Raw genomic sequence first — 25,075 nt, 5'->3', positions numbered from 1 at the left:
TGAACGATAGGGTGAACATTATTTCCATAGAACTCACTCGGTCTGATTGTCCTCGAAGGTGAGCGTGCCTTCGGTGTGCAAGTATTGTTTGCCAGGCTTTGCTGTTCCCTCGATGGTGCGATAAGGAACAACGACTCGACCCCTGGCGCCGCTGTATCTCACCACTCTCAACGGATACTGTCCCACGCTTTCCACCAATTCGATGTCCCTCTCGGGGAAGCCGAACACGCCACTGTGATCGTCGTCTAGGATCATCACCGTCGCCAAACTGGGTGACACCAGCATCGCCGGTTGCGACGCGTTGCTTAACCTGCGAACAAAGATTCCTTATATGTATAGCGGAAACTTCTAACCTAACCAAGAACGAAAGTAATTTCTCGCGCCCGGTAAATAGGAGCGATTTAATTGCTCGATCTAATTGGTTTTCTTTAAGGACGAAAGTTCAAATGGACTCGGCCAGTGAAAAGGAACTCGAAGAGCACCGTCGAACTTTGCCGAAACTTCGTTCGCCATCCACTCTCGTTCCCGTAAACGAAAGAAAAAGAGCCGTGACATCGTTTTCTCGTTAACCGCTATAATTCATGCACGGGTTACCATCTTCCCGATTGATTTCTGTCCGACCAATGAATTCGCCATCCATCGGGTAACTTCGAAACCGATTTTCCTCCATTAAACGACGATCGAGCGAGTCGACGTTCTCTCGCCACGCGTGTGTCACAGTCAAACATAATTATTTTCTCCTCGACCTGATTCAACCCACGATACTCTGCTCCAACGATCGTTACGCGAAAAGAAAACGGTTGTTTCAACGTTATCGAGGCTCATTCATCGGCTTCGTCCGCGACACGAACCGACTCGACGTTCGAGAAAATCGGCACGCGTGACGCGCGAGATCTCCCGAGATTATCGCGAAAATTAACAGAGTCGCTGAAGCTTTCCCTCGGTTTTAACCTCCTTTGTGATTTCTCTTTCTACTTTATGTTTTTTTTTCTCTCCGTATAGTGTCGAGAGTTCCTTGAAACTTTCACATTGTACCGTAGATAAACTTTTGCCGACCCTGAGCTCGCTTTGTCGTCTATTTATTCTACTCTCCTTCCGTTCTTGACTTCGTTGAGGGATTTCAGTCTCTGTCGAGGTTATTTTGCTATCGAGGGATATAGTGGTTTATAAAAGGTGTCGGGAAAAATGCTTACAGGGGGTGCGAGCTGAATTCGACGAAAAGTGATTACCGAACAGATGTTCAAACATGGGACACGTTCACAGCACTGCCGATATACTTTAGTCCACTCTTAGGCGAAGACGAGAAAATCAAATGAAGGGTTCCTTTATCACATTTTCACGTTCGTGCTTACAAGCTGTTATTCAAATATTTTCTATATTATACGACGACCGCTAATACGACCAGATTATCTACGATACCTAAATACAACGTGAACTTCGAGGAACACCTTAAGTTTCTTTTTATTCTCTTCTTCTTAACGCGAAGCATTCTAGATTGACGTTCGCGGAACGGTAGCCTGAACGACTGAGTTCCCTATCAAAGACCGGAAGTAGATTCGATTCGAAACGCTGTTGAGGGCGTTCGTCGTTTAACGAGCTCGCTGCGATAATAGATTGATAATCGTCTGGGAGAGCCGCATCTTTCAATTAACTGTAGCCGGATGGCGGGCGCAATTTCATTATCGTTCAAACTCCGCTCGTAAAAGGGACTCTTAATTTATTCGCGGCTTCTTCGACGCACTTCGTAACACCAATTATTATTCGATTAACTCTATTGATCATTACCTATCACTTTTCTAATCCTTGATGAAAGTAATCCTTACTGAAATTTTCTCTACCAATCCCTATCCTCTTCTATGTATTTATAGATACTCTCTATTTACGTGTGTTTTTATTTACAATAAAGACTAGCTATATTATTAAATGTTCAGGAATGAACTTAATTATTTAAAGTCAATATCGAATCGGTCATCCAATCACGAAGCGGTGAAAATACGGTCGGAGGTAATTTTCGAGGAGGAATCCAGAAATTGGTCAGAAGTCAATAAGAAAAGCAATTTCGATTGGAACGGTGTTAAGACGGGGATGCTGTTCGAGATTGCGGTAAGGTTCGCGTGTTTTTTCTTCGTGGAAGCTTGGGTTTATCTAACGAGGCGAGGGTCACGAGAAGATGGGAGCTGGAATATGCCAACGGTACTTCCGAGTACTCGAGACGAGCACGAGGTGCTTGGATTAAGAGCGACAAAATTGCTCCTTTCCCGAGAGTGAATCGCGACAGTTTAAGTCTTAAGTGAAACGGGCGAATTCGTGGATTTTAGTTTGATCCGTCGAGTATGGTCAGCTTTCGAAGCTTTGGACAACTGGAACTTTTTAAGCCACCAGAAAAGGCACGTACTTTTTAATATCCTATCGCGTTAAGCTATGTACGATTAATTGGAAAGACTCCTAACAGCGTTATTTAAAAAAAGGCAAGCGTACACGTATACATCGTTGATCGAGTTACTTATCAGACATTTCTACAGAGGCGTAATCTTCGCTGAAACGTTCGGCAAGCGTTAGATAGAAACTTGATAATAAAAGTTGAACCGGTAGCTATTTCATTATGATAATCTTTTCGATAGATGAGAAACGATTAAAACGTATGGAAGCTACGAATCCCCGTTCAACGACGTCGAATCATCTTCCTCTATTTTTCTCATGCATTTTAAACGCACCTTCCATTCTCTAAATGAAAAAAAGATAACTCTATGATAGTCGGTGCTTTCTTTTTTTGCACATCAACCGGGTACGTTGCACGCTCCTCTACTTGTAATCCTCTGCAATCGCTTTCCGGATTGTTAGCTTCCATTTTCCTCGACTGATCCAAATATTTTCGGAATTTAAACACCGACTTCTCTTCAAAGGGAGAAAGAATCAACGATTCCGATATCTTCTATTTTCCGATTACGATAATAAACCACCTAATTACTTTAACTTACAATATTTAAACTGCGTACTACTTCGCTTTTACCGCTACAAAGTAACGTTTCGGACGAACTAAATTTTCCGACGATTCTTCCAGTTGCTCAACGCCTCCGCTTCGCAAAATTGAAGAGTGAAAACCGCAATCCGTACACTTATTACTTCCGATGATCGTAAAAAACAATGTGTCACCGTAGTTTTTTACGTATTCCTATTGTTCCTCGACCTCGACCCATTTTCATCGAAGGCAGAAACGTTCCTTTTTCCGGCTACAATATATTTCAAGGAACAATGAAACATTTTGTACAGTTTCTGCTCTGCCTCTTTCAATTGCAGGCTCAGGGTTTTTCAAGATCTGACATGTTTGACGGAACGACGAAACACGTTGCTTCCTCGTTCTTTATTTTTCTTCGATTCTTTACCTATTTTTCCGGCTTACGATCCGTCAGATTTCGTACGGACGTCGCGAGCTTTCCTTTCCTTTCGTACTCGTTCATGGTTCTTTTCGTTTTAATATCATCGCGAGTTAACGGAATTCCTTTCGCTGATTTGAAAAAAATTAAGTCTTTGTGGAAGCGCGGTAGTAGATATTCATGTAAAAATAAAAAAAAGTTCTCGCTCGAAAGTTTCATTTTTCGATAGTTATTTAGAAACTCGTACGCGAATCGTGTACGGTATAACTCGTATTTATACTAACACGGAAAACGCGATGAATCCGATGAAAGTTTATCCGCAACGTAAATAAATTCACGAATCTGTAACGTCGCATCGGTTTCATCGGTGCTCAAAGTAAATGAAGCGTTGTTTGTACATCCCCAATTTGTGAAATTTATTCAATTTATTCCACCAAACAGATGTGACCCACTTGAATTATTTCGGTTCAATTTATCGTATCAAGTATCATAAAGATCCGATCATCTCGAACGATGCCTGCTTCGATCGCGGATTGTTACTTTTGTCGAATTCGAGTAAACAGTACGTAACTGATTCTTAAACTAATAATTCGAGCGAAAATTATGAAATATTTCAACATTGTCTACGCGTATATCGGAAATCCATAGTATCTGTTACAACATGGATATTTATATAATAATTACTTCGGGCGAGATTTTTAAATTACAAGAATATAAACCATAGTCGATGTATAAGTTGCCGAACTTACAATTAGAATTAAGCGAACGCGTGTACCGTGAACGTCCTCGAATGGCTTTCGATTCTATGCGTATCGAACGGGAGAACGGTAATGTTCTATGTCGGAGATGGTCGTAGAAAAAATAGGGGAGAATCTAGCAAAGACTCACCTGACGTAGAAATGTTCGTCTTCCTCGAACAGTTCGTCATCGATCACGGACAGCTTGATGGTCTTCTTGGTTTCCCCTGGGTCGAAGGTCAGAGTGCCCTTCGCGCTGATGTAATCGGAGCCAGCCTCGGCGGAGCCATCCTCGGTGCAATAATCAACGGTGCAAGGTTTGCCGAGGTCACCGCCAACCCTGGTCACTCCCACCTCGAACGTACCGACGTTCTCCATCACCGTGTAGTGACCAGGCTCGAAGTAAATCCTCATCGCGTTCACGTTCTCGATGTCGATGCTCTCCGCTTCCTGTCTCTGCAGTTCGGCCTTGACCTCGCTGAGGTCGCTCTGCGCCCTTTCGCTGATCTTCTTGCTGAGATTCCCGGCACCCACCATCTTTCTGGTAGCTTGGACCCTGTAGAAGGCCCTGCTCTTCGGCCCTTTCCCCAACACCTCCTCGTGCGCCATCACTTCCAGTTGTTCGAGGGGCAAGGTCGGATGCTTCTTTCTCAATTCTCTCAAAGTGTTGATGTAATCTCGTCTGGTCTGCTCGAACTCCTTGGCCTCGGGCGTATCCGCGTCCATCATGCTGTTGAAACTGTCCTGCTGCGGCTTGATCTCCAGCTCCACCCCGCCGTCCGAGTCGCCAGCCTCGGCCTGCACGATCACGCCTCTCTTGTTCATCCGGTAGCCCTTGTGCAGATACTTGTAGATCAGAAGACGACGATCGGCCACGTAGGCAGTGAGCACGGTAGCCGGGAAGAAGGAAAAGGTCAGGATACCTTCCCAAACTTCGAGAACACCCGGACTGGATACCGCCAGGATCACGTACAGCCAGACGTAGGCGAAGATGCTCCACGTGGCGGTGACGAAGAACACTCTCAGGTGCTTGATCTTCCTCGTTTCGCCGTTCGGTATCACGAACACGCACAACGAGATGATGACGAACAGATTGTACGCGGCGGAGCCGACGATCGTGCCGGGTCCCAGCTCGCCGGCTTGGAAGTTCTTCGCCCAGATCTCGATGATAGACAGCAGTATCTCGGGCGCGCTGCTGCCCAACGCCATCAGCGTCAAGTTCGCCACCGTCTCGTTCCACACTCGCACCACCACGATCTGCGGCTCCTTGCCCGGACGACGCACCACCAGCTCCTTCTCTTTCGACGTGATCACCTCGATCGCCGCCATGAAGCGATCGCTGATTATCGACACGCCGATGAACAGATAGAGCAACAGCAGGAAGTAAACGATCCCGCGGAAGATCACGTCCGAGAGATAGAGGTTCTCTTCGGGGTGCCACATCGGCACCACCAGACCGGGTTCGCAGCGAGCCGAATAGTTCCCTGACATGTTTCGCGACGGTAATCCTCGGCTACCTGAACGACGGAAGACGAACAACGATGGACCTCGTGCGATTCGAAGCGGAAACCGGGAGGAGGAGAGCCGCGTCTTCCGTGCCTGTTACAGTCGCCTCACCACCGTCTCTCCATTCGCCGCGCGATGCTCGGAGGGTTCCTTGCGGGTGTCCTTGCTTCTGCACGCACACCTCCCCTTCGCACCTGACTCACTCTCTCACTCGCGCTGCTTTCTCTCGACGTAAGCTTCCCTTTCGGATTCGGTTCCTTCGCCGCGAACTAACAAACGATCTGTTAAGAACCGCGCGTGTCACCCTGGGACGAGCCCTGCCACATCGGTGGGTCGCGGAATCGGCTACCGAGGGATGCTGCCGACACCACCGCGGCAACGAGCTCCCATCACGAGGAGATCCTTCGAGCACGGGGCAACAGAACCGTACCGGGCCGTGTTCGAACGAACACTGAAAGAGGAGAGAGAGAAAACGAGCGAGGAAGAGGAGCACCGTAGTGGGGCTACAGTCTCGAGCTGCCTAGACGCGGGAGAGCTCGCGTGTCTCTCTCTTTGTCCGATCTTTGCTATCTCTCTCTCCCTCCCCTTCCTCCTCTCTTTCTCGCACTCTCGACGCTTTCCTCTTTCGACTCGACCGCGACGCGGTGGATTCGTCTTTATCAGCCTCCCTTCACCCTCTCGCTTTTTCCTCCCGGTTTCGCGGCAGCCTCTCGGTTTCTCCGCTTCTCCGTCTCGCTCTACGTGCATCCCTGCCAGCGCACACCGGCCAAAGCGGGCGCATGCGTCCCCGTCTATTCGTCCACCCTCTTTCCTACACCCCAACTGACACCCTTGATCAGCAGGGATGCCTCCCACCCACTCTGGCTAGCTTGGTCAACGTACACCAGATCCAACTGGATGGAACGCTTCCTTCTTCGGACGCTTTTTCGTCTTTTGTTTCGCCCCCGTCTACCTTTGCCACTTTTCGCGAGATCGTTGATCTCTGAACCGGTGTAACCGAGGGTTAAACCTGAAACCGACGTTCCATTCAAAGCGTCGCCTTCGTTCAAAGCTACCCCGATCTATCTCTATCGCCGTAGCCGATCACCCGCCATTGATCGCCTATCGATCATTTTTTTTACATTTATCGCGCGTTAGACTCCGGATCGTCGTCGAACTCGTGCACCGTCGACGTCTGGCTTCCCTTCAAATTTCCAAATTCCAAAATCTACGAGCTCGACGAGACTGAGAATTTTCGAAGGAATTTGCTATCGAGCACATCCTGCGACGTTCGATCAAACGTGAATTTTTTGACGATTCATCTATTTTAAATGGTTTTGGTGTAATTCTTGAAATCCGTAGTCGATAGACGATAGATTACATGATTTATGTTTAGAAATTTCGATACATCATACATGCATAAACATCCGCAGTCACGAGTGCTAGATGTCCTAGATCTCGGTGGATTCTTCAAGAACCGTGGAAGAAGGGTGAATTCGACACAATTTTTGCTTTACCGAGAAAGGACTCGAGGGAGAACGAAGAGGATCTCTTTGAAAAGCAAACTTCAGCAAGCATCTCGTATTTTTTCGTTTTCGCTACAAACTACGTTTCAGGAATGAAAAGGGGAGGAACGAGTGCCGTTTATGTCCCATCAAACGGATGGCTCCTAAATGGAAGACATTCCTTTCGCTCTTGCTGACCCTTTTTTCTGTCCACCAACCTAATGTGTCCCTATAAGCCTCGCAGCCGTTAACGAAGGATATCCACGATCAAAAACAGCGTTGAAAAACTACGGTTGCGATAAAAACAACGAGAAGTTATGCGTCTAGCACTTGTGTCTTCGTGCCATTTTATTATTCTTGCTGAATTCTCGAATTATTTTGGACGAAAGGATTTTGAGAAGCTATTGGTCATTTAAATTTTGATCGTTTTTACCGATAACTGTGCTTCGCGATCGTATCGCCATCTAAAATCATGGACGGTAGACTGTTAAGGACAACTTCTCTGGCTCGATAAGTTTCAACGAGACGAAACAGGCGTATTTAATATAGAATCAAATAATTTAAAAACCGAAGAATCGTTGAACGTTTGATACTGCGATATGCCTTTATGCAAAATATACAAATCAAGCGGTATGTTAGCATTACAATACGTGTACATAGGATTGCAAAAATTGTATAATATTAGTATTGCAGTATATTATAATAATGTTTGTTAATATTTTATTCTACTCTAATTGTTAGTACTAAAGATTATATTGTCTGACGATAACGCTGCCACAATTTCCCCAATACGTTTATCTCCGCCACCACCTGAAATTAAATAAAAAAGAATCAATTTTAAATACGCTTCCAAATATTCTTACTTTACTAATTTTTTGATTTACTTTAACTGACGTGTTATCAATTTTACAACATACTCGCCTTGAAAAGGGTTCGTTCAACGCGTATAACCTAGTCCCATCGACTGTTCACCGAGTTCTCGTCTTCGTAGTCGTCGTCGTGATTTTCCGTTGTATCATCCTCCTCCTTCTCCTCCTCTTTTTCTTCGTTATCCTTCGCCTGTCGCGGTTGGTCCTTCAAATGAATCACCAATTGAGGCATTTCCTCGTATTTAACGGTGCAAAACGGATTCTCCTGAAGATGCAACTCTTGCAACACCTTGGATTTAACAGAGAACAGCTGGTCGATGTTCGCGATACTGTTGTTCCTCAACAGAAGGGTTTGCAGGGATCTGGCCCCATAGATCAACCTCACTGGGAGGTTAAGAATCAGATTGTTCGACAGATCCAATTTCTTCAACGCCGGCAATCGCATAAAAGCGTCGTTGTCCACGTCGGTGATATAATTTCCACTCAAAAGTAGGGTGTGCAAATTACTCGTGGAGTCGCACAGGTTGCTATTGGTGATAGACCCTATGTTATTGTAGCTCAGATCCAGGTACCTCAAACGCATCGAGGAACAGATATTCGGCATCGATCCAAGCTCGTTGTGACTCAGGAAAAGCTCTTTAAGCACGGACAACATGTTGGGAACATCCACGGGAAGCGTTTTGATCTTGTTACGAGACAGATCCAGGGTTATCAAGTTCTTCGCGTCAATGAACGCGTTGTCAGTTACCTCGGCGATGCTGTTACGCGAAGCGTTCAGCTTCTGCAGATTCTCCATGCCTTTCAGAGACAAGAAAGAATCGGAACACATATCGCGGCACAGCTTCTCGATATGGTTCCCGCTTACGGATAGCTCCTGGACGTTGTTCAAAGCGATGCTCCTTACTTTGGTGATCATGTTGTCATCCAAGTACAGATGAGACAGGCTATCCGGCAGATCATCTAGAAATTCCAGCTCGTCGATGTTGTTACCACAGAGTCGCAAGTGCGTCAGTCTGGGGGCGAATTCCTTCAAATTGACGACGAAACGCGAAATGTTGTCCCTCTGCAGGGACAATTCCTCCAGCCTGGGCAACGCTTCTAACACCTTCGTCACGTTGGAAGGACTGCATCTGTTGTCGTCCACAACTAACTTTCGCAGAGTGTAGGTTTTACTGAACCATAACAGTTTTTCAATGGGAATCTTGTTGCCCGACAAACTGAGGACTTCCAATTGATTCAGCAAGACGAACGCTGCGCCAGAGATCTGGGTGATGTCGTTATTGTCCAAGTAGAGCTCCTTCGTTTCCGAACTCTTGATGAACGCGTCACCGATTCTCTTCAGGCCAACGCTAGCGAAATTCAGGATAGTGTTGGGGGCCGTTGGCTTGCATTCCCTGTACTTCGAATGAGTAGGTCCGTAATTCCGAGGTTCTGTGTTTGTCCTATTTTGAGTATGATTATTATCGTAGGGCGAATGCGAAGGTCTGTATGTAGGGACAGGATTAACCATTTCAACCGAAGATTTCGTGTCGACCGGTGGTGGAGAGGTTTTACTTAGTATGACGTCGTCGCCATTCCCGTGATGATTCCCAAGATGGGGCTTACGTGCCGAATATTCTGTTGTGTGCCTATATATGAAAAGTAATCTATTATACTTCGAGAAATGAGGTATTAACACGGACGGTGGAAGGTGCTATTTATGATACCATAGTCCCACTTATAATAACGTCATTATTACTACACAATTACTAATGCGAATACCTGGGCGTATATGGAGGGTGGAATCGGTCGGGGTATTTGTTATAATATCCTTGGCCGTGGATGGATAGCAACTGCGAGGCCAGAAGAAATATCAGCAAACCCTTGGACGATGGCATCTACAAACGTGAAAGTCGAGAATCATCGGTACGAAATACGAATAGATGAAAAGTAGACAATAAATGGACGATTAAGTGTACGAAGGTGGATAGAATGTGGACTTGAGAGGACCGGTGACATCGGACGTTCTAGGAAAAAATTAGAGATGGACCAGAAACGTGCCAGGCATGGACTGAAAGCGAGCTAGGAAAGAACTGGTAGGAAAAATTCTCGCTCAGGATTGCTAAAATATTCTTACACGCGATTAAGTATCAAAAAGTTCTAGCAATCGGTCAAGAAGAAATGGAAAAATTTTGACAAGCTTACCTTTCGCCAATAGATTCTAAAAATTCGTTATCCTCAGGATTCGAGCTGAGGTCTTCCGATTATTTCTTGATAGCGAAGCTAACGGATGATCCTGAATTCTCGAAACACTCTGAAAATCGATTTCGAAATGGTGTTACAACTTCGGTACCGTGTACTCAAACTTTTATGTTATACAGTGGCAAGTATTCACAGAAAAAAAACAAGAATTTGCACTGCTTGAAAATTTTTAAAGATCGTCTGTAGTTCAGCACGCTCGAACGATGTAACGTATTCTGTCCTCGGGATTCGAATTTGTGTCTGCTTATAAAGTAGCGATAACGCTCAAGAAACTAAACACCTTTAGGACTGCACCGCGCTCTTTCTCCCTTCGAAGCGTCATCGTTTCATTTCTTTAACTTCTCTCTTACATTTTCAAATAAATATTTAAATCTATCGCTTAAGTGTTCAAGCTCGTGAATTTTCACAAAATCATTGCATATTTCTTGCTTATGCGCGTAGTTACAAATCGTTTTATTAAATGTATAGAAATGAAATAACAGAAAGACACTGTATAAAGCTGAATATTAATTTGAAATTGAATCAAGAAGAAATATGTAGCTTAGTGGAATAAAAAGAATTCAGGTTTTCAAATATCGTTTTATAATCGCGTTGTTAGACTTTTGAGGTTTTCTTACCTGTTTTCAGCTTCTAAATTTTACTTCTGCATTCCATGTTAATAAAGAAGAAACAAGGGAAGCATGCTGGGTTGGCAGTTGGTGCGAACGTTTGCTGATTAGTAGATCGAGCGTGCATCGTTCTGCAAAATTTGCTTTTCGTCGTCCTCGAGTTACAAGAGATATAGTTGCAACGAATATCGCGCTCTACTGTATCGTTATGGAATGTTTAGCAACAAAGTTACAATAACTCCCATCATAAGATCGTGGAACGAACGACAGTATAAGGTTCTTGTGAATTCTGTTGAAACGACGAAAGCAGTCGAAATTTGAACATTTTTTTAATAATGATATTACAGTAGTATTTGAACAAAAATTTATGTGAAAGGTTTTATATACAATATAACTTTATTTTTCTACGTTACATATATGATAGAATCGTAATAAAATAAAATACAGAGACCATTTGTATAAACAATTTTTCTCTCGTTAAGCCACGTATACCGTACAATTGTCAGGAATATATTTTATTTCGTCTTTCGATATAGTTCTAAAATAATTATTTTTTACGAATATATGGTTAAGATTAATGCACGAGGAACTATCTATATGAGCTATAGATTTAAACCTGTTTGAACTTAAATTAATATAACGTAACATTTTTAAAGGTGAACCCCAATTATAGGGCAGAGAATTCAATTTATTCTCTGCTAAATCTAATTCTTCTAAATTCGGAACATTAACAAATGCAGAATAATCGACATGCGTTATTTCATTTCCTCTTAGATGTAAAGTTTTCAATAAACTTGTCGTCACAAAATTAATGGTTTTGATTGAATTATAATTTAACGATAACTTCCGAAGCTGTGAAAAGTGTTCCAACCGCGGAAAAGTCGTAAATCGATTATAATTTAAAGACAAATTCTCTAAATTTGGTGTAGCATTGTATTCTGCATTTATTTCCTGAAGTTTGTTCCTTGATAAATCTAAAGTAATTAAAGTTGGAAAATACAACTTCCAGTCAAATTCTATATTGCAGTCCATCAAAGAAAGGATTTTCAAATTTGAACTGACATCGATCGAAAGATATTCTAACGGATTTTCGTCCAAATACAATTCTTCAACATTTTGAAGGTCGTTTGTAATAAACCTTTTAAGGTTGTTTCGTTCTAAATGAATGACCTTCAAATTAGGACTAAAATAGTCCGTTATGTTCGGGGTTACGTAGGCCACTTGATTATCTTCCCAATATATTGTAGACAATTTTGGAAATAAATTAGCGTAGAGTGACGAGTGCTCGTACCCGATTCTCTTCAACGATAATACCTCCACGTTCGGAAAATTTGGATTTGACGTATAAAATGGTATGTTGTTTTGCAAAAAATTATCCCATTCGAGAGCTTCTTGATGATCGAATATTAGAATCTTTAAATGATCGTGTCTGATATCTAACAAATCCAAAATTGATATCTTATTGTACGATAAATCTAAACATTCCAAATTCGGCACGTCGTCAAACGCGTCGTGAGGTATTCTAGTAATTTTGTTGTTACTAAGCGTTATCGCTTTTACTGTTGAACTTTTTATAAAGCCTCTTGGAATTTCCGACAAAAAGGTCCCGTTAAGATTTACCATTTCATTACTATCACAGGCAAGTCTACGATTTTTTACAATTATATCTTCTTCGAAGTATGCCGCCGCATTTGGATCAAAATTGATTATCGTTGTATTCGATATTCCGACAAGGACAAGAATTAAAATAGAAAAAATAATTATATTTTTCGAAGACATTGTTTTTTATCCGAAATAATCTGAAACAGAATACACAATCCTCATTAATGACTTGCTACATGTTTTCGAGCATATGGTAAAAAATTGCAAAGTGTTAAAAGATTGTAAGTTTTAAATGAACTCGAAATCAGAGTAATAATGACACAAAATCTTTAACATCGATGTCAAAAAACAATGGACTTGGAGTGGACTCAACCTGTCGCGATATATTTTTTTTTATTAATATATAATATATGGTACGTACCTTTTTGAACAAGACTAGAGCAACCTGGTGCAAACTTAGTAACTGCGGCACAACCAACTTCTGCAGAATAGTCGGATGCTGTGCTGCTGCTTTAAATACTGTTCTCTGTGACATTCGATTGCATTTATCAATACCTCTTTATGCGGCAGGATAATGAAATCGCGGAAAAAGATAAATGAACGGAAATAAGCAGAAATGATCAAACTTTTAATATTTTTTTTCTGTCCATACATATCTCTTTGGGACTGCCCCGAAGATACAGTTACAACGCTGTATCTTCTTCTTGTATCCGGTTATTAATTCCATGAAGTAATATTTTAATCAACAGAAGTTGATTAAACTCTATACGATCATTTGATATCACTGGAATCCACGATAAGGATTCTCCAACGAGGGGAGAACGGAACTTGAACGAACCATTCTTTTCTCTTTTCAATATATTCATTCATACGATTACGCTAAAGTGGAAAGAGAAATTAAATAATAAAATTTGAAACTTTGAATATCTCTTTCGTCTAAACTTTGAAAATGACTCTTTAAAATTCAAAGGAATGTGGATAAAGTTATCGTTAATTAGATTTAAATAAATATTTCAAATGTTTATACATTAAATATAAAAGACTGTTTTTCGCATTTTATTGAACTATAAATCATTTTATTCTACAAATATCTGCACAATCAATTCTCTTTTGTATCTGTATCAGGTTTGTTCTCCAAGTCGGATATCTTATTTTCATTCGACTTCTCTTGAAGTTGGTAAGCCTCCATCTTCGGTGAATTTTCATATTTGTGTTTTATGTGTTTCCAAAGTCTCTGTGAAAACAAATAGAATCAAGTCAGAAAATTTAGATATACGCTTCAATAAAATACTTGAAATTTAATCGATCATGATTCTGTTGAAGCATCTTTGAACCAGAAATTATTAGATTTTGCGTTTCGGAACTTTAAGATATTTGAGACGTCGTAATTTTTTAATTCTAAGACTTTAGAAGTTTGAAACTTCGGAAAGTATTAATGAGATAAGAATTACATACTCCTTCGTTCACCCATTCAAAGATATTTTCGCAAGCGTGATCGTAAGCTCTTTCAAAGAAAACCGAGGTAATGACAATACCAAGGACAAAAGTGGACGTACGTTTGAAGACACAACGATACAAACGTGAAAGCATTTCTAATCTATTGGAGATTTAAGTCACGTTCAATTCAGATTACTTCCTGCCACTACGTAGAAACAATCGGTTTAACTTGAATCTGCTGCTAATCAATCTATCGATCGATGTACACGCTGTTTGTCTAATCTCTGTTTCTCGATACGAACAAAATATGAATTTCTAAACATTTACTATTTTTAATTTTGTTCGAAGGTGAATATCAGAATTTTATTTTAAAGAGATTATAAAAATATTTGAAAGAATTAATTTTACTGACCTTCTGTACTACTGAAATTTCTGACGAAAGAAACCGGATCCTGTAACACTTTTCGCGATAATCTAACATGACCGCTAACAGGATCTCGTCCGAAATACTTCACTTGTATTTCGTCCCCAACATTAAGACCAAGAACACTGGGATGATGTATTTTACGCTGATCCAACTGCGAGTTGGGTAACATTGTTGGCACCATGGTAGGATACAACGTAACCATAACTCCAGTTTCACGAATTTCGGTTATTTTTGCTTTATAAATGTCGCCAAATATTAATGTCGGTTCATTATCTTTCTGCAGACTTTGAGCGATCATTTCTTTCGCTTCGTCCATCGCAGTCTGATTAGGTGCAAACAAGGAAAACTCTGTATCACTTTGTGGATATATCTACAAAAAGAAACTGTGATAATATAATGATTCAATTGTCAACAGCAGATTAATGACTTTTCCCTTGAAACATACATTAACTCCAGTTTCGTGATAAATCTTTTTCAAATTTGTTCCTCCTATGCCAAGAAACCTTCCTCTCTGGTGCACAGGCACTTCTATAGTATCGTGCACAGGTTTATTCTTTCTATCACTTTCCGCCGGGGCTGCTATCACTCGATTCATTATATTAAGGATTCGACTCTTTGCTGTAGCTGATTTCTGTATAGCCTTCATTACTATCTTCAAAGGGATACCTGGTACTTTCACGTCTACTTGTAAAGCGGTAAATCCTTTTTTCGTACCTGCTATTTTAAAATCCATATCTCCAAAATAATCTTCTATACCCTGTATGTAAATAACGCTTGTCATTAATATTAAAATTATACTTTTAAATAAAAAAAATTACCGATATATCCGTTAATATCTTAAAGTCGTCGTCGGATACACTGTTTCCGATGTTTGGATTATATATTAGTCCCATAGCTACACCGGCAACTGCAGACGATATTGGAACCCCTGCATCCATTAATGCTAAACTACCACCACAAACAGTAGCCATTGAAGAAGAACCTTTAAACAATACAAAGCGACATTACGTTTGTCAGTAATGATCAGAGATATTAAAAATCCAGGAGTTTAATAATTGAGAAATCTAGACATCTTTCGTTATAGTAGTATGGATCTTTGCTGAATTCACCATTTGATTCTAATACTTCGCTTGTCAATCTTATAGCAAATGGATAATCTTTTGGTATAACTGCCCGCAATCCTTTCTCTGCTAATGCCCCGTGACCTATCTCTCTACGATTGGCTCCTGTAAGTTTACCCGTTTCATTTGTTGCATATGGAGGGAATTCATAATGCAGGAAAAAATGTTTTTCCTTTATGCCACTGTAAGTGGAAAAAATAATTTTTACTTAGAGTGCATGAAGATTTTTAATGAAAATCGTTATAGATCACGCACCTAGTTAACATTGAAATATTATCCAATTTAAGAGAACTCTCAATACTGTCGAGGGTTACTGTGCAGAGAACTTGAGTTTGTCCTCTTTGGAAGAAAGATGAACCATGAAGTGGTTTAAACAAGTCTACTTGACATTCTATTGGTCTCAGCTCATCAAATTCCCGTCCATCGCATCTAAAATTATTGAACTATTCATATGTAATGTGTATATTGTTGATTAACTATCAGAAAAAAATGTATAGTTTATGAAGAAAAGATACCTCTTCTCTACTTGATATACCACGGATCTAAAAACTTCTCTGGTAATGGTACTAAAAGCTTTTGTAGCTGCTGCGATAAATTTTGAATCGTGATCGCTTATACTTTCCAACATTTTATTTTTAAGATATGATATGGCATTGTCGCGTGATATCTTATCGTAAGAATAACACGTAAAAATATTATGTAGCTCCGATTCTGAAAATTCCTTTACAAATTTCAGTACATTTTGGTCAAGCTCTTGATCAGTTTCAATTTCAAATTTAGGCTTTCCCATTTCACTTTGTAAATTTGCTATGGACTGTATAATTGTTTGACATTCCTTGGTACCTAATCGTATTGCTTTTTTAAGATCTGGTTCTAAAATATCATTGGCAGATCCTTCCATCATAACAACAAGATTTTTAGATGTACAAGCTAACATTAAGTTTAGTGAACTTTCTTGGAGTTCACGCCTTGTAGGATTAATAACATGTTTTTTATCGATCATTCCAACTCTCACTGCCCCTACGGGCCCATTCCATGGAATATCTGAAATACTTAACGCTGCTGATGCAGCATTAATAGATAATATGTCTGGATCATGAACTCCATCTACAGCTAATAAATTACATACAAGTTGTGTTTCATAAGAATATCTTTGGTTGAACAAAGGTCGTAAAGATCTGTCTATTACTCTGCTTGTAAGAATTTCTTGTTCAGATTGGCCTAGTTCTCTACGAAGAAAGTTGGTTGGTATGCGGCCTATGGCAGCTGCTTTTTGTCGATAGTTTACAATTAATGGAACCATGGAAGTGTCATCCGGTACACTTTTCCTTACTACAGTTGTCATAACCGACGTTTCGCCCATTTTGGCAGTAACACATCCACTTGTAAAGCGTGCATATTTTCCAGCTGATAATATCATTTGACTTCTGAAATAATATTTCAAATAAATAATGTTAAATATAAATGAAATCATGGAAGCAAGTACTTTACATAGTTACATACTTTCTTGAATACATTTACGTATTATTTACGTATATTAAGTTGTTAAAATATAATAAACAAGTACCATTATCATTTAGGTTAAAAAACACGTGATATTCTTACCCATTTGATAAATTTATTGTCACATCATTCGTAGATTTATTTGATATAAATTTAATATGTAATAAACTTCCATTTTTATTTTGATTCTTTGCACGTAGAAAAATGAGGTTTTTATTGTTGAGTAATTTGGTACGTTTAAAAAGCACCATTGTTGCCTTGAATGTGGGTTCAACGTATACACACGTTAGCCACCGTCTATGAATGAAAAATTTCATGAATCTCTTTTTATCTTCTTTGACATATGAAATTTTTTTCTATATCAATATAAATAATTTATTAAATGCAATTATTTTTAATGATCAATGATTAACATAGATATAACATTTTATACCGATTTTGTGTTGAATTTTGATCATACACGTGATACGCGCCAATTCAGCATTCACAGTCAAATAAATCGTACAGAGTAGAATTGAATCGCACATAATTAAAAAAATAAGTGAATAACTTTAGAATTCTTATTGTTAGATTATTGTGTAATTAATGCTGATATTTTCTTAAAAATACATGTTTGTTCTTAAATTTTGATACATTGGAGGAAGATTAAATATTAAACATATTTTAATGTTGTAATTTTTAACAATATCTTCGTTTAATTTTACCTTGAAACAAAATATGCTTCGTCCGTTAAATTCGTACTTCAGAACTTTCATAATTAACAAAAGAAGATTTCATACAAACAATTGTCTGTACGAAGTATACGAAAGACCAAGATCAGGTTATCCATTAGTTTACGATGAACCACCAATAACAAAAGATAAAAGTTTTCGTGAAAAATTGAAAATTGGATATAATATATTTAAAAATGATTGCAATTTATTTGCGCAAGAAGTGCGGGCTAAATTCGGCTACGGCGTAACTGCAGTTTCACCATTCGAAGAAAATGTCATATTCAAATTTGATGGAACTGAAAAATCTTTAAAGGAATGGATTGTGAACTATGACAGTGTTTATAACGAAGGTTTTTCAACTGCCAAGTACTTACATTAAATTTTTCGCATTAATGTGTCTTATAAGAATTACTTTTGCAAGTATGTATTAAAAAAATGCAACTATATTTTTAGATTAGAATTATCACCTTCTGGCACTGGAATATTTCATGGCATATTAAATACTACTGTACCTAAAGATGGTAGGCTCACAAGATCTGGTTATTGTAATATAACTACTATTCCAAAATACAAGTCTTTTGGAAGAAAATACTATTATGACTGGAGTTCTTTTAATCGACTTATTTTACGAGTCAGAGGGGATGGTAGATGTTATATGGTAAACATATTACATAAGGGATACGTTGATATAACGTGGAATCATATGTGGAATTATGTAATGTATACAAGAGGTGGCCCTTATTGGCAAACCGTTACAATACCCTTTGCTAAATTTGTGTTTTCGAATAAAGGAGTAGTTCAAGATCAGCAATTCCGAATGCCAGAAACAGAAGTTACAAATTTGGGAATAACGCTAGCGGATAAAAAACCAGGTCCTTTTAGATTAGAAATCGATTATATAGCAGTGCGTAACGATGAAACTAATTTTGAAGATTGTGCGTATGAAATGTACGATACAAGTAAACCTGACGAATAACTTTATTTAAGTAGTATTTAAGAAATGTACATATTATGATCAGTCATGTATCTATCTATATATATGTATATATATTTAAACAATATATTGTACAGTAATAAATTTACAAATAATGGCAATGTTCTGTCTTCAGCATTCGTCGTTTCAATATACACATACATGTACTTATACTTTGGGAGGTGATTTTTTTGAAATTTTGTTCCTTAATATTTTGTACGTTTTGTTTGATATTAAATAACTTATACCACCTGCTAACGTTGTCACTGCTGTCGTGTAACATAAGATTTCCAAAATTGGATGATTTGTAAAATGAAATATGGGAGCAGCTAATGTTCCGGCGACAAAAGACAGTTGAATCGCAGTGTTAATTTTACTCGCATATGTCGGTGCTAACTGTACCGTGGCATGTGTAGGATCAAAATACCTGGCCAATGTTTTCTAAAATATAATTTATTCAATAACATATTTAAGTATTAATTTGTTAGTACTTATATATGTATATATACATACTGGTGGTGGTAAAGACTGGTATCTTATATATGATGCAGCTGCCACTAGGGCAATGTCCCTTACAATGACAAGACACGTCAAGGGAATAGGAACCAATCCTACCCATGCTAGTGAAAAAAACAGTGTACCTACAAGTAATTTATCTGCAGCTGGATCTAGAAAACTACCAAGCTTAGAAGCTTGTGATGTCCATGTACGTGCAATCCATCCATCTGCTAGATCACTGAACCCTGCAATTATTAACAGTGACAATGCTACCTGCAATACAAGCAAATAATGTTTACCGATTTGATGCACTATGACTGTAAATTTAATTCCTTATTTTACCTGGTAATCTTGCGACAAAATTAAATAACTTAAATAAGGTGATGTTAAGATTCGTCCCACACAAAGGAAATTTGGTATCGTCCAAATGTTTTCTTTCTCAATAATTTCTTCAACTTTTCTTTTAGTTTGCTTGATATCATTGAGTATCCGTGATTTAAGTAGTTCTCTTTTGTTGATATTATCCTTCTTGACAATACAATTCTTATGGTGGTTACGGTTTCCAATAGAATATACTCTTGCATGATACATTAAATACCGCATAAAACATTTTTCTAAGAAATATTTATTTAGGGTTGCAGAGTGTTTGAAGCGCAATATGGTAAAGTAGCTCATTGTTTATTCCTGTTTTTGGATAATGTAATAGAAAAGAAATAATAATAGATAACATTATTATCGCTTTAAAAGTTCAGTCATATATATTGTGTTATGTTTTGCTATTATTTGTACAGAGTACATAGTACCTATAAAAGGAAGAATTTCATTGTAACAATTGCTATCTCGTTAAAAATTTAGTTTTTAGTATTTTTTGAATGTACTAAATTATAACAATTAAAATAATCGATGAAAATTTCAAATCAAACAAATAAACACAATACCGAATATATTTTACTTATAGTACATTCGATTCATTTTACTGATAATTGAAATAATTTAATAAACATATTTGATAATAAAAGAAAATATTTTTGAGGTTAGATTAAGCAATAAAAACACGCGAAGCTTACCCGTTGCAATCAACTAAAATTGGCCGATTCTCGCATATATTAGAACAAAATTAAAAATAACATTTTTGCATTGTGCAACAATTTTTCACATAATAGCGCATATCATATTTATTTCTCTATATTAAAAATCACCTCATTTAACTATAATCGTCATGAACGATATGCATGGTATACAAATTAAAATAAATTTCATTAGAAAATTTTAATAAATATTAATCCGTAGCATCCTATTAATTTCATTTCGATTTACTGGAACCAGAATTAGATTAGAAAATTAGAATCAGTTTCCCTTCATGTACGAAATTGTAAAGAATAAAAGCACGAAGAGTACGATTTCATCGGTCGCGTCATTATCAAATAAAAAATCTAACATGTGTCTATAAAATATTGATTGCCGATAATAAGAACCATCATCGTTTTTCTATATTTACGCTTGAATTTATAACAATTTTAGAAAATGCTTTCTTTAACGTGCAACAAAAATGAATCATTAATTTTTATTCATTTCCTTAGAAATAACGAATTGTATATTTAGCGAAGTCAAATAATAATTTTAAAAATTACAGTACTAAATGTATTGTAAATCATTTTTTACGATCGAGTATAGTAATAATAAGAGTAAAAGTTTCCGACATCGGTAAAATAGATATAAAGACTAGAATACATCAACGAAGCGCACAAGTTATCTACGAGTTTTCTAGTTTAGTAGATGTATACCGAGGATGACGGTAAAAAGCTACACTTATATTCATTCTTTCTCCCTAGATTTTCTAGATTTCCCTAAACTCTCGCTAGGCCACTTTCGTGGCTTTCCCTAGACAATCCATAGATTTTCCGTAAGCCTCCCTAGATCCTGTTCAGGCGTTATTAGATACATCAGTCACTATATTACAATGAAATTAAACTTGCAAAGCGAATTTTGTCTACATCGTCGCTAACTGCTCTATCAATGTAATTTTGGTCTTAGAGTCGTAGCAACTAGATGGTGAACAATTTACAGGAATATAGTAAAGGCATATAGGACGCAAAAATTAGTATAGTTCAGCGACAATTCTATAAATACATAAAACGTAAGAATTAGTAGAAGGCACTCGACTCGTTTCTCCTCGAAAGGGAATGAGAACCTCTGACGGAGGAAATACGGTTGCGTGGCTGAGGAGACGCATGCGTGGAGTCGGGTTGAGGTGTTGCAGGCGCACGACTCAACGAGCAACAGAGTGCTGTGTGTACACCCCCGCCCACGTATTATTATTCGACTGGCTCGTAACCACGCTTCACGGTGAGATCGCGAACGACCACGAGTATCCGGACGATTCGCCACCGACCAGATAATGAATCCACTATTCGCGGAGGACCAACCGCGTCCGCTCGACAGAAGCACGTAAGAAGGCTTTAATGTGACACAAGGACGAGCATGATTCTGGCTGGATCAGACCATTTTCTGGCGGGTAAGTCCACTATCCTCCGCGATTCTCTCAATGAGTCCAACCGCTTGGAGGTAACCTGTCGTCGTGCTCCGTTACCAATCAAGGAGGCGACGTTGATCTCACTCTACGATCTCGGAATCGACAGGGGCTGCATCACGAGAACTCGAACGAGGAAAACGTCTTCTCTTCCCTATCACCGTTTTTTTTTCTCTTTGTTCTTCGATTTTTTCTACTTATTCATATTCAGTGTCTGGAACCTTCGAACGAAACCGATCCTCGGTCAAATTATTCCTCTGTACCTGTATACGCGAACCGATCGCGTCGTTCTCCGGTCCGACTAATTCGGAACGATTAGTCGAATCGTCGTCGTTCGACGCGGAACGAGCGTGATCCGCAATGCGCAAACCAAGCTTCGTTTCGAAATGTACCGCCTCGAACGACGTGCAACGTTCCGTTTCATCTCCGCTGTTTCATTCAGAAAGAAAGGGAGAACGCGACCCAGCGATAATCATTCGGGCAAACGCGTAGACAAGAAAGTTGCAAAACTGGAAAACCGTGCTCGGTGTTTTCGTCGCGACGCGTTTCTCTGGAGTGGGTCGCGAACCACGGTCTCCCGCGGGATTCTCCGACACGCGCGGATCATCGAGCGTGCCAGCTGCGCAATATCGGCCAGCGTGTTCGCATGATAACTGGAGCGACGGTTAATTATTCCAGGTCATTACGACGCAACGTGTCGGCGTTGTTTAAACGCGCTCGATAGAAAGACGCGTCGCTTACCACTGGACGGAAGGATGTTCCGGGTGAACACCTTTACCACGGCCGATGAATAAATCGTTTCTGCCTGGACAGAGAACCCTTTCGATCATGCTTCTTGCGCCATCGATCATCTTTCTGGCTACCTCCTCGTGCAACATGTTCTCCCTTTTTTTTTTTCATTTTTCTTTTTACGTTTCTCATTCATTCGATCGATCGTACGTGTATTCGTTGAATAAAATATAGAGAATGCGGTTGGTCTGACCGTACGGTTCTCACGATCGATTTACAGTACCTGTGGAAGCGACAGCATTTCTGGGTGCCGTAGCTGGCTTCGTGGTCCTTCTGTTGGCACTGTTCCTCTACCTGTCCCGCAAATGGTGTTTCACACCGCCGTCCACCAGCACCCTTTTCGGCGGCGTTTGCGTGCCCCTCTGCGAGTCCAACAATAGCTCCACCTCTCAGATCGCGAAAAACATAGGTAGGTTACCAAAGTCCGTCAGCCCTTCGGCGATAACGAACCTTTTATTTCGAGTTTTGGGTATTTTCTTCTCGTTCGCGTGGTATTACTCGCCAGAAGAATGTAGTCTAGTTACAGTTACTTATTACATATTTACGGAGACTAATTGGGACGCGATGTTTGTTTCTACTAAATGGAAGTTTGCGACGAAAAGTGAGACACCACCCGATTACGCGATGTTCTAGTGAAAATTAATCGTTGAAACAACCTGTGTGTTTTTTTTTTTTGTAACGATTTATTTAACGAACGTTTGAGCGATTCAATGATAAGTTTATCGGAAGATACGTTCGTGCAGTCTCGCGCCTCATTGTTCTCAACGACGCGATTCAGTGTGAACGTGCACGAAAAATGTCGAGTACAATTTGTCCGTGCGAGTTTTGGTTCTGCGGAGTATCGATCATAAAGTTCATTCGGAAGTCGCGCGATCGTAAAGTCGTTTCGTTCGATCAAAGTAAGTGTACGTTGTGGTCGCAAGAGAATCGTTCGATGCTTTGTTTTTTCGTACAAAGATATTGTTATTTTACACGATTCTAATTTGATTTTCGGACGAAACCCGATAGGAAAGACATTTTCCTACTCGGATCCAGAGACCAGTTCCGATTCGGAAGAGGACGCCCTTCGCCGATTGAACTCGCATTCTCATCCACCGCCGGACACTCTCACTATCCAAGCGGAGGATGGACCAACCATCCTGGGTATTTATATCTTTTCCATTTTTTACGCTGTCACCTCTTTCTTCGATAATCGTCCATTTTCTGACGCGACTCGATTTTTCAGACGCAGGTACCACCTCCAGCAGCTGCACAGAGGAGCATTCGCCGAGCGATCAACAGCAGGTGAACGAAACATATTACATAGCGAAACGCTCTTCTGCGTTGAGCGATCGAGTATCCTGTTCTCGATCTGCATGACCGGTACACGCATAGTTAATTGGTTCCCGGATATTCTTGCATATCTTATCACGCGACGCTCGGTGCCATAACATTCTGTTCTTTACTATTTCGATGTTCCTGATATTTTTCTTTAATACGTTGAACGGCCGGAATTATAAACGTAACATAATCGAGAACGAAAGAAGATTACGGTACGTGACATCAATTTTGCTATTTTGATTTTATTTGCCTAGTGCGTGGTAGAAGTCGGAGCTTCGAGTATTTTACTCGACGCCAGGGAACAGGAGGTAGAAGTCGAGCAAAATGGACCCACGACCAACGACGTTATCGCAACGATGGGCACCGTCACGGAGGAAGTGGGTAGCCTGGAGGTCGCATTCTTATACGACGCACCTATGCGCGAGATGACTGTACGATATCCTCAGAAACAATTCCTTTAACGATGCTCTGGACAATTATAGTTAAAGCGACTTTTTGTTCCGTTATCAGGTGCACGTGTTACAAGGACGAAATTATCCGGAAGGCATAGGCGGTAGTCAAGTACGACTGGTACTCTTGCCATCGAAAAAGCAACGACGTAAGACGCGGGTACGTCAGGGTACCTGTCCACAATACATGGAGAGTTTCCTGTTACCGCGTGTCAATCCGGAAGACGTGAACGCCATGGGTGTACGCTTGAGAGTGTATCTATGGGGCGGAAGAATGCGTCGAGAGAGACTGCTCGGCGAAGCCAGAGTTTCCTTCGATCAAATCAATCTTCAACTCGAGACGACGCTTTGGTTGACGCTACAACCGCCACCCTCTTCATCGGTAAACTTCCTTCTTTTAAAATTAACTACTATCTGGAAACAAGGTGCGTCTCTCACGAACTGACGTACATTTCAAGGTACAAGATTGGGGAACAACTAGCAGTCTGACCCGCAGCGATTCCACGGGGTCACAGCAGTCCGTTCAATCGTACGCGTCACCTACGGTACCTCCTTACGGTAGCAGCATGAAGGGTGGAAGCGTGGCGGAGATTTTGATTGGATTGGCATATAACGGCACGACCGGACGTTTGTCGGTAGAAATAATCAAAGGATCACACTTTCGAGGAGGTGGAGGAAACGACACGAAACCACCCGACACTTATGTTAAGCTCGCCCTCGTGGACAGCAACGATCACGAAATGGGACGATCGAAGACTGGTTTGAAGCGTGCTCAGCCCAATCCTCTTTACAAGGAAACGTTCATGTTCCAGGTAAGCTGATCTGATCTAAAGGTAACCTGATCTAAACGCGAAAACATAGGAATTCCTAAGGTCCAGAAGCAAGCGCTGCCGT

At 40.1% G+C, this 25,075-nt stretch overlaps 7 protein-coding genes across 20 annotated transcripts in view; 2 read left to right on the top strand and 5 right to left on the bottom strand.

Moving 5' to 3' along the window:
* The window catches only part of Calx (sodium/calcium exchanger 3), a 75,870-nt gene extending 69,588 nt beyond the window's left edge, over positions 1-6,282 (bottom strand). For 2 of the 4 annotated variants that reach the window (XR_013039744.1, XM_076536730.1), the window contains exons 1-2: positions 4,263-6,277; positions 38-310 (exon numbers count right to left, since the gene is read on the bottom strand). Coding sequence is in view for 2 of the 4 variants with exons in the window: in XM_076536730.1 (XP_076392845.1) it covers positions 38-310; positions 4,263-5,602 (1,613 nt within the window). In the remaining 2 variants the exon portion in view is untranslated. Of the gene's footprint in view, positions 1-37; positions 311-4,262 lie in introns of all 4 variants that reach the window. The other 2 variants (XR_013039745.1, XM_076536731.1) reach the window with 2 other exon arrangements.
* The window catches only part of Syt14 (Synaptotagmin 14), a 103,083-nt gene that overhangs the window by 73,110 nt on the left and 4,898 nt on the right, over positions 1-25,075 (top strand). For 2 of the 7 annotated variants that reach the window (XR_001097156.2, XM_003707238.3), the window contains exons 1-7: positions 21,466-21,608; positions 22,633-22,821; positions 23,421-23,555; positions 23,638-23,696; positions 23,987-24,163; positions 24,243-24,563; positions 24,640-24,993. Coding sequence is in view for 6 of the 7 variants with exons in the window: in XM_003707238.3 (XP_003707286.1) it covers positions 21,575-21,608; positions 22,633-22,821; positions 23,421-23,555; positions 23,638-23,696; positions 23,987-24,163; positions 24,243-24,563; positions 24,640-24,993 (1,269 nt within the window). In the remaining variant the exon portion in view is untranslated. The other 5 variants (XM_076536747.1, XM_076536746.1, XM_076536749.1 and 2 more) reach the window with 4 other exon arrangements.
* On the bottom strand, positions 7,680-10,957 carry LOC100876739 (keratocan). 2 transcript variants are annotated; one of them, XM_012294697.2, is made up of 5 exons: positions 10,829-10,957; positions 10,155-10,263; positions 9,732-9,847; positions 8,023-9,598; positions 7,680-7,911 (listed from the first exon to the last, which is right to left on the bottom strand). In XM_012294697.2, the coding sequence occupies exons 3-4, from the start codon at positions 9,845-9,847 to the stop codon at positions 8,053-8,055; spliced, it is 1,662 nt and encodes a 553-aa protein (XP_012150087.1). In that variant the 5' UTR covers positions 10,155-10,263; positions 10,829-10,957; the 3' UTR covers positions 7,680-7,911; positions 8,023-8,052. The 2 variants fall into 2 exon arrangements, with proteins under 2 accessions (XP_012150087.1, XP_076392859.1); XM_076536744.1 differs by lacking the exon at positions 10,829-10,957 and adding an exon at positions 10,345-10,477.
* LOC105663741 (keratocan) lies at positions 11,197-13,002 on the bottom strand. The gene is made up of 2 exons (XM_012294699.2): positions 12,843-13,002; positions 11,197-12,618 (listed from the first exon to the last, which is right to left on the bottom strand). The coding sequence occupies exon 2, from the start codon at positions 12,596-12,598 to the stop codon at positions 11,297-11,299; it is 1,302 nt and encodes a 433-aa protein (XP_012150089.1). The 5' UTR covers positions 12,599-12,618; positions 12,843-13,002; the 3' UTR covers positions 11,197-11,296.
* Positions 13,442-17,220, bottom strand: PNPase (polyribonucleotide nucleotidyltransferase 1). Of its 3 annotated transcripts, none has more exons than XM_003707365.3 (8): positions 17,012-17,187; positions 15,922-16,833; positions 15,662-15,835; positions 15,395-15,588; positions 15,104-15,267; positions 14,731-15,042; positions 14,271-14,655; positions 13,442-13,655 (listed from the first exon to the last, which is right to left on the bottom strand). In XM_003707365.3, the coding sequence occupies exons 1-8, from the start codon at positions 17,158-17,160 to the stop codon at positions 13,624-13,626; spliced, it is 2,322 nt and encodes a 773-aa protein (XP_003707413.1). In that variant the 5' UTR covers positions 17,161-17,187; the 3' UTR covers positions 13,442-13,623. The 3 variants fall into 3 exon arrangements, with proteins under 3 accessions (XP_003707413.1, XP_012150090.1, XP_012150091.1); XM_012294700.2 differs by lacking the exon at positions 17,012-17,187 and adding an exon at positions 16,910-16,938; XM_012294701.2 differs by lacking the exon at positions 13,442-13,655 and having other exon boundaries at positions 14,500-14,668; positions 17,012-17,220.
* On the top strand, positions 17,627-18,717 carry CIA30 (complex I intermediate-associated protein 30). The gene is made up of 2 exons (XM_003707364.3): positions 17,627-17,988; positions 18,076-18,717. The coding sequence occupies exons 1-2, from the start codon at positions 17,627-17,629 to the stop codon at positions 18,596-18,598; spliced, it is 885 nt and encodes a 294-aa protein (XP_003707412.1). The 3' UTR covers positions 18,599-18,717.
* Positions 18,583-20,301, bottom strand: CLS (cardiolipin synthase). Of its 2 annotated transcripts, none has more exons than XM_076536753.1 (4): positions 20,161-20,301; positions 19,436-19,777; positions 19,109-19,366; positions 18,583-19,036 (listed from the first exon to the last, which is right to left on the bottom strand). In XM_076536753.1, the coding sequence occupies exons 2-4, from the start codon at positions 19,766-19,768 to the stop codon at positions 18,764-18,766; spliced, it is 864 nt and encodes a 287-aa protein (XP_076392868.1). In that variant the 5' UTR covers positions 19,769-19,777; positions 20,161-20,301; the 3' UTR covers positions 18,583-18,763. The 2 variants fall into 2 exon arrangements, with proteins under 2 accessions (XP_076392868.1, XP_076392867.1); XM_076536752.1 differs by having other exon boundaries at positions 19,436-19,896; positions 20,161-20,300.

The sequence above is a fragment of the Megachile rotundata genome, chromosome 10 (assembly GCF_050947335.1).
Source record: "Megachile rotundata isolate GNS110a chromosome 10, iyMegRotu1, whole genome shotgun sequence".
In the NCBI taxonomy this organism is placed as follows: Eukaryota; Metazoa; Arthropoda; class Insecta; order Hymenoptera; family Megachilidae; genus Megachile; species Megachile rotundata.
Note: the sequence above shows the minus strand (reverse complement) of the source record. Positions and strands in the feature narration are given on the sequence as shown.

Bases quoted from the DNA above. Each gene is read 5' to 3' on its own strand.
- LOC105663741 (XM_012294699.2), bottom strand. From the start codon at position 12,598: ATGTCTTCGAAAAATATAATTATTTTTTCTATTTTAATTCTTGTCCTT.
- CIA30 (XM_003707364.3), top strand. From the start codon at position 17,627: ATGCTTCGTCCGTTAAATTCGTACTTCAGAACTTTCATAATTAACAAA. The intron at 17,989-18,075 runs GTACTTACATTA...CTATATTTTTAG, and splicing joins GAAGGTTTTTCAACTGCCAA to ATTAGAATTATCACCTTCTG.
- PNPase (XM_003707365.3), bottom strand. From the start codon at position 17,160: ATGGTGCTTTTTAAACGTACCAAATTACTCAACAATAAAAACCTCATT. The intron at 15,836-15,921 runs GTATCTTTTCTT...CAATAATTTTAG, and splicing joins GTATATCAAGTAGAGAAGAG to ATGCGATGGACGGGAATTTG. The intron at 15,043-15,103 runs GTAATTTTTTTT...ATTTACATACAG, and splicing joins AGATATTAACGGATATATCG to GGTATAGAAGATTATTTTGG.
- LOC100876739 (XM_012294697.2), bottom strand. From the start codon at position 9,847: ATGCCATCGTCCAAGGGTTTGCTGATATTTCTTCTGGCCTCGCAGTTG. The intron at 9,599-9,731 runs GTATTCGCATTA...TTTCATATATAG, and splicing joins CACCCTCCATATACGCCCAG to GCACACAACAGAATATTCGG.
- CLS (XM_076536753.1), bottom strand. From the start codon at position 19,768: ATGAGCTACTTTACCATATTGCGCTTCAAACACTCTGCAACCCTAAAT. The intron at 19,367-19,435 runs GTAAAATAAGGA...CTTGTATTGCAG, and splicing joins TTTTGTCGCAAGATTACCAG to GTAGCATTGTCACTGTTAAT. The intron at 19,037-19,108 runs GTATGTATATAT...ATTATATTTTAG, and splicing joins ACCAGTCTTTACCACCACCA to AAAACATTGGCCAGGTATTT.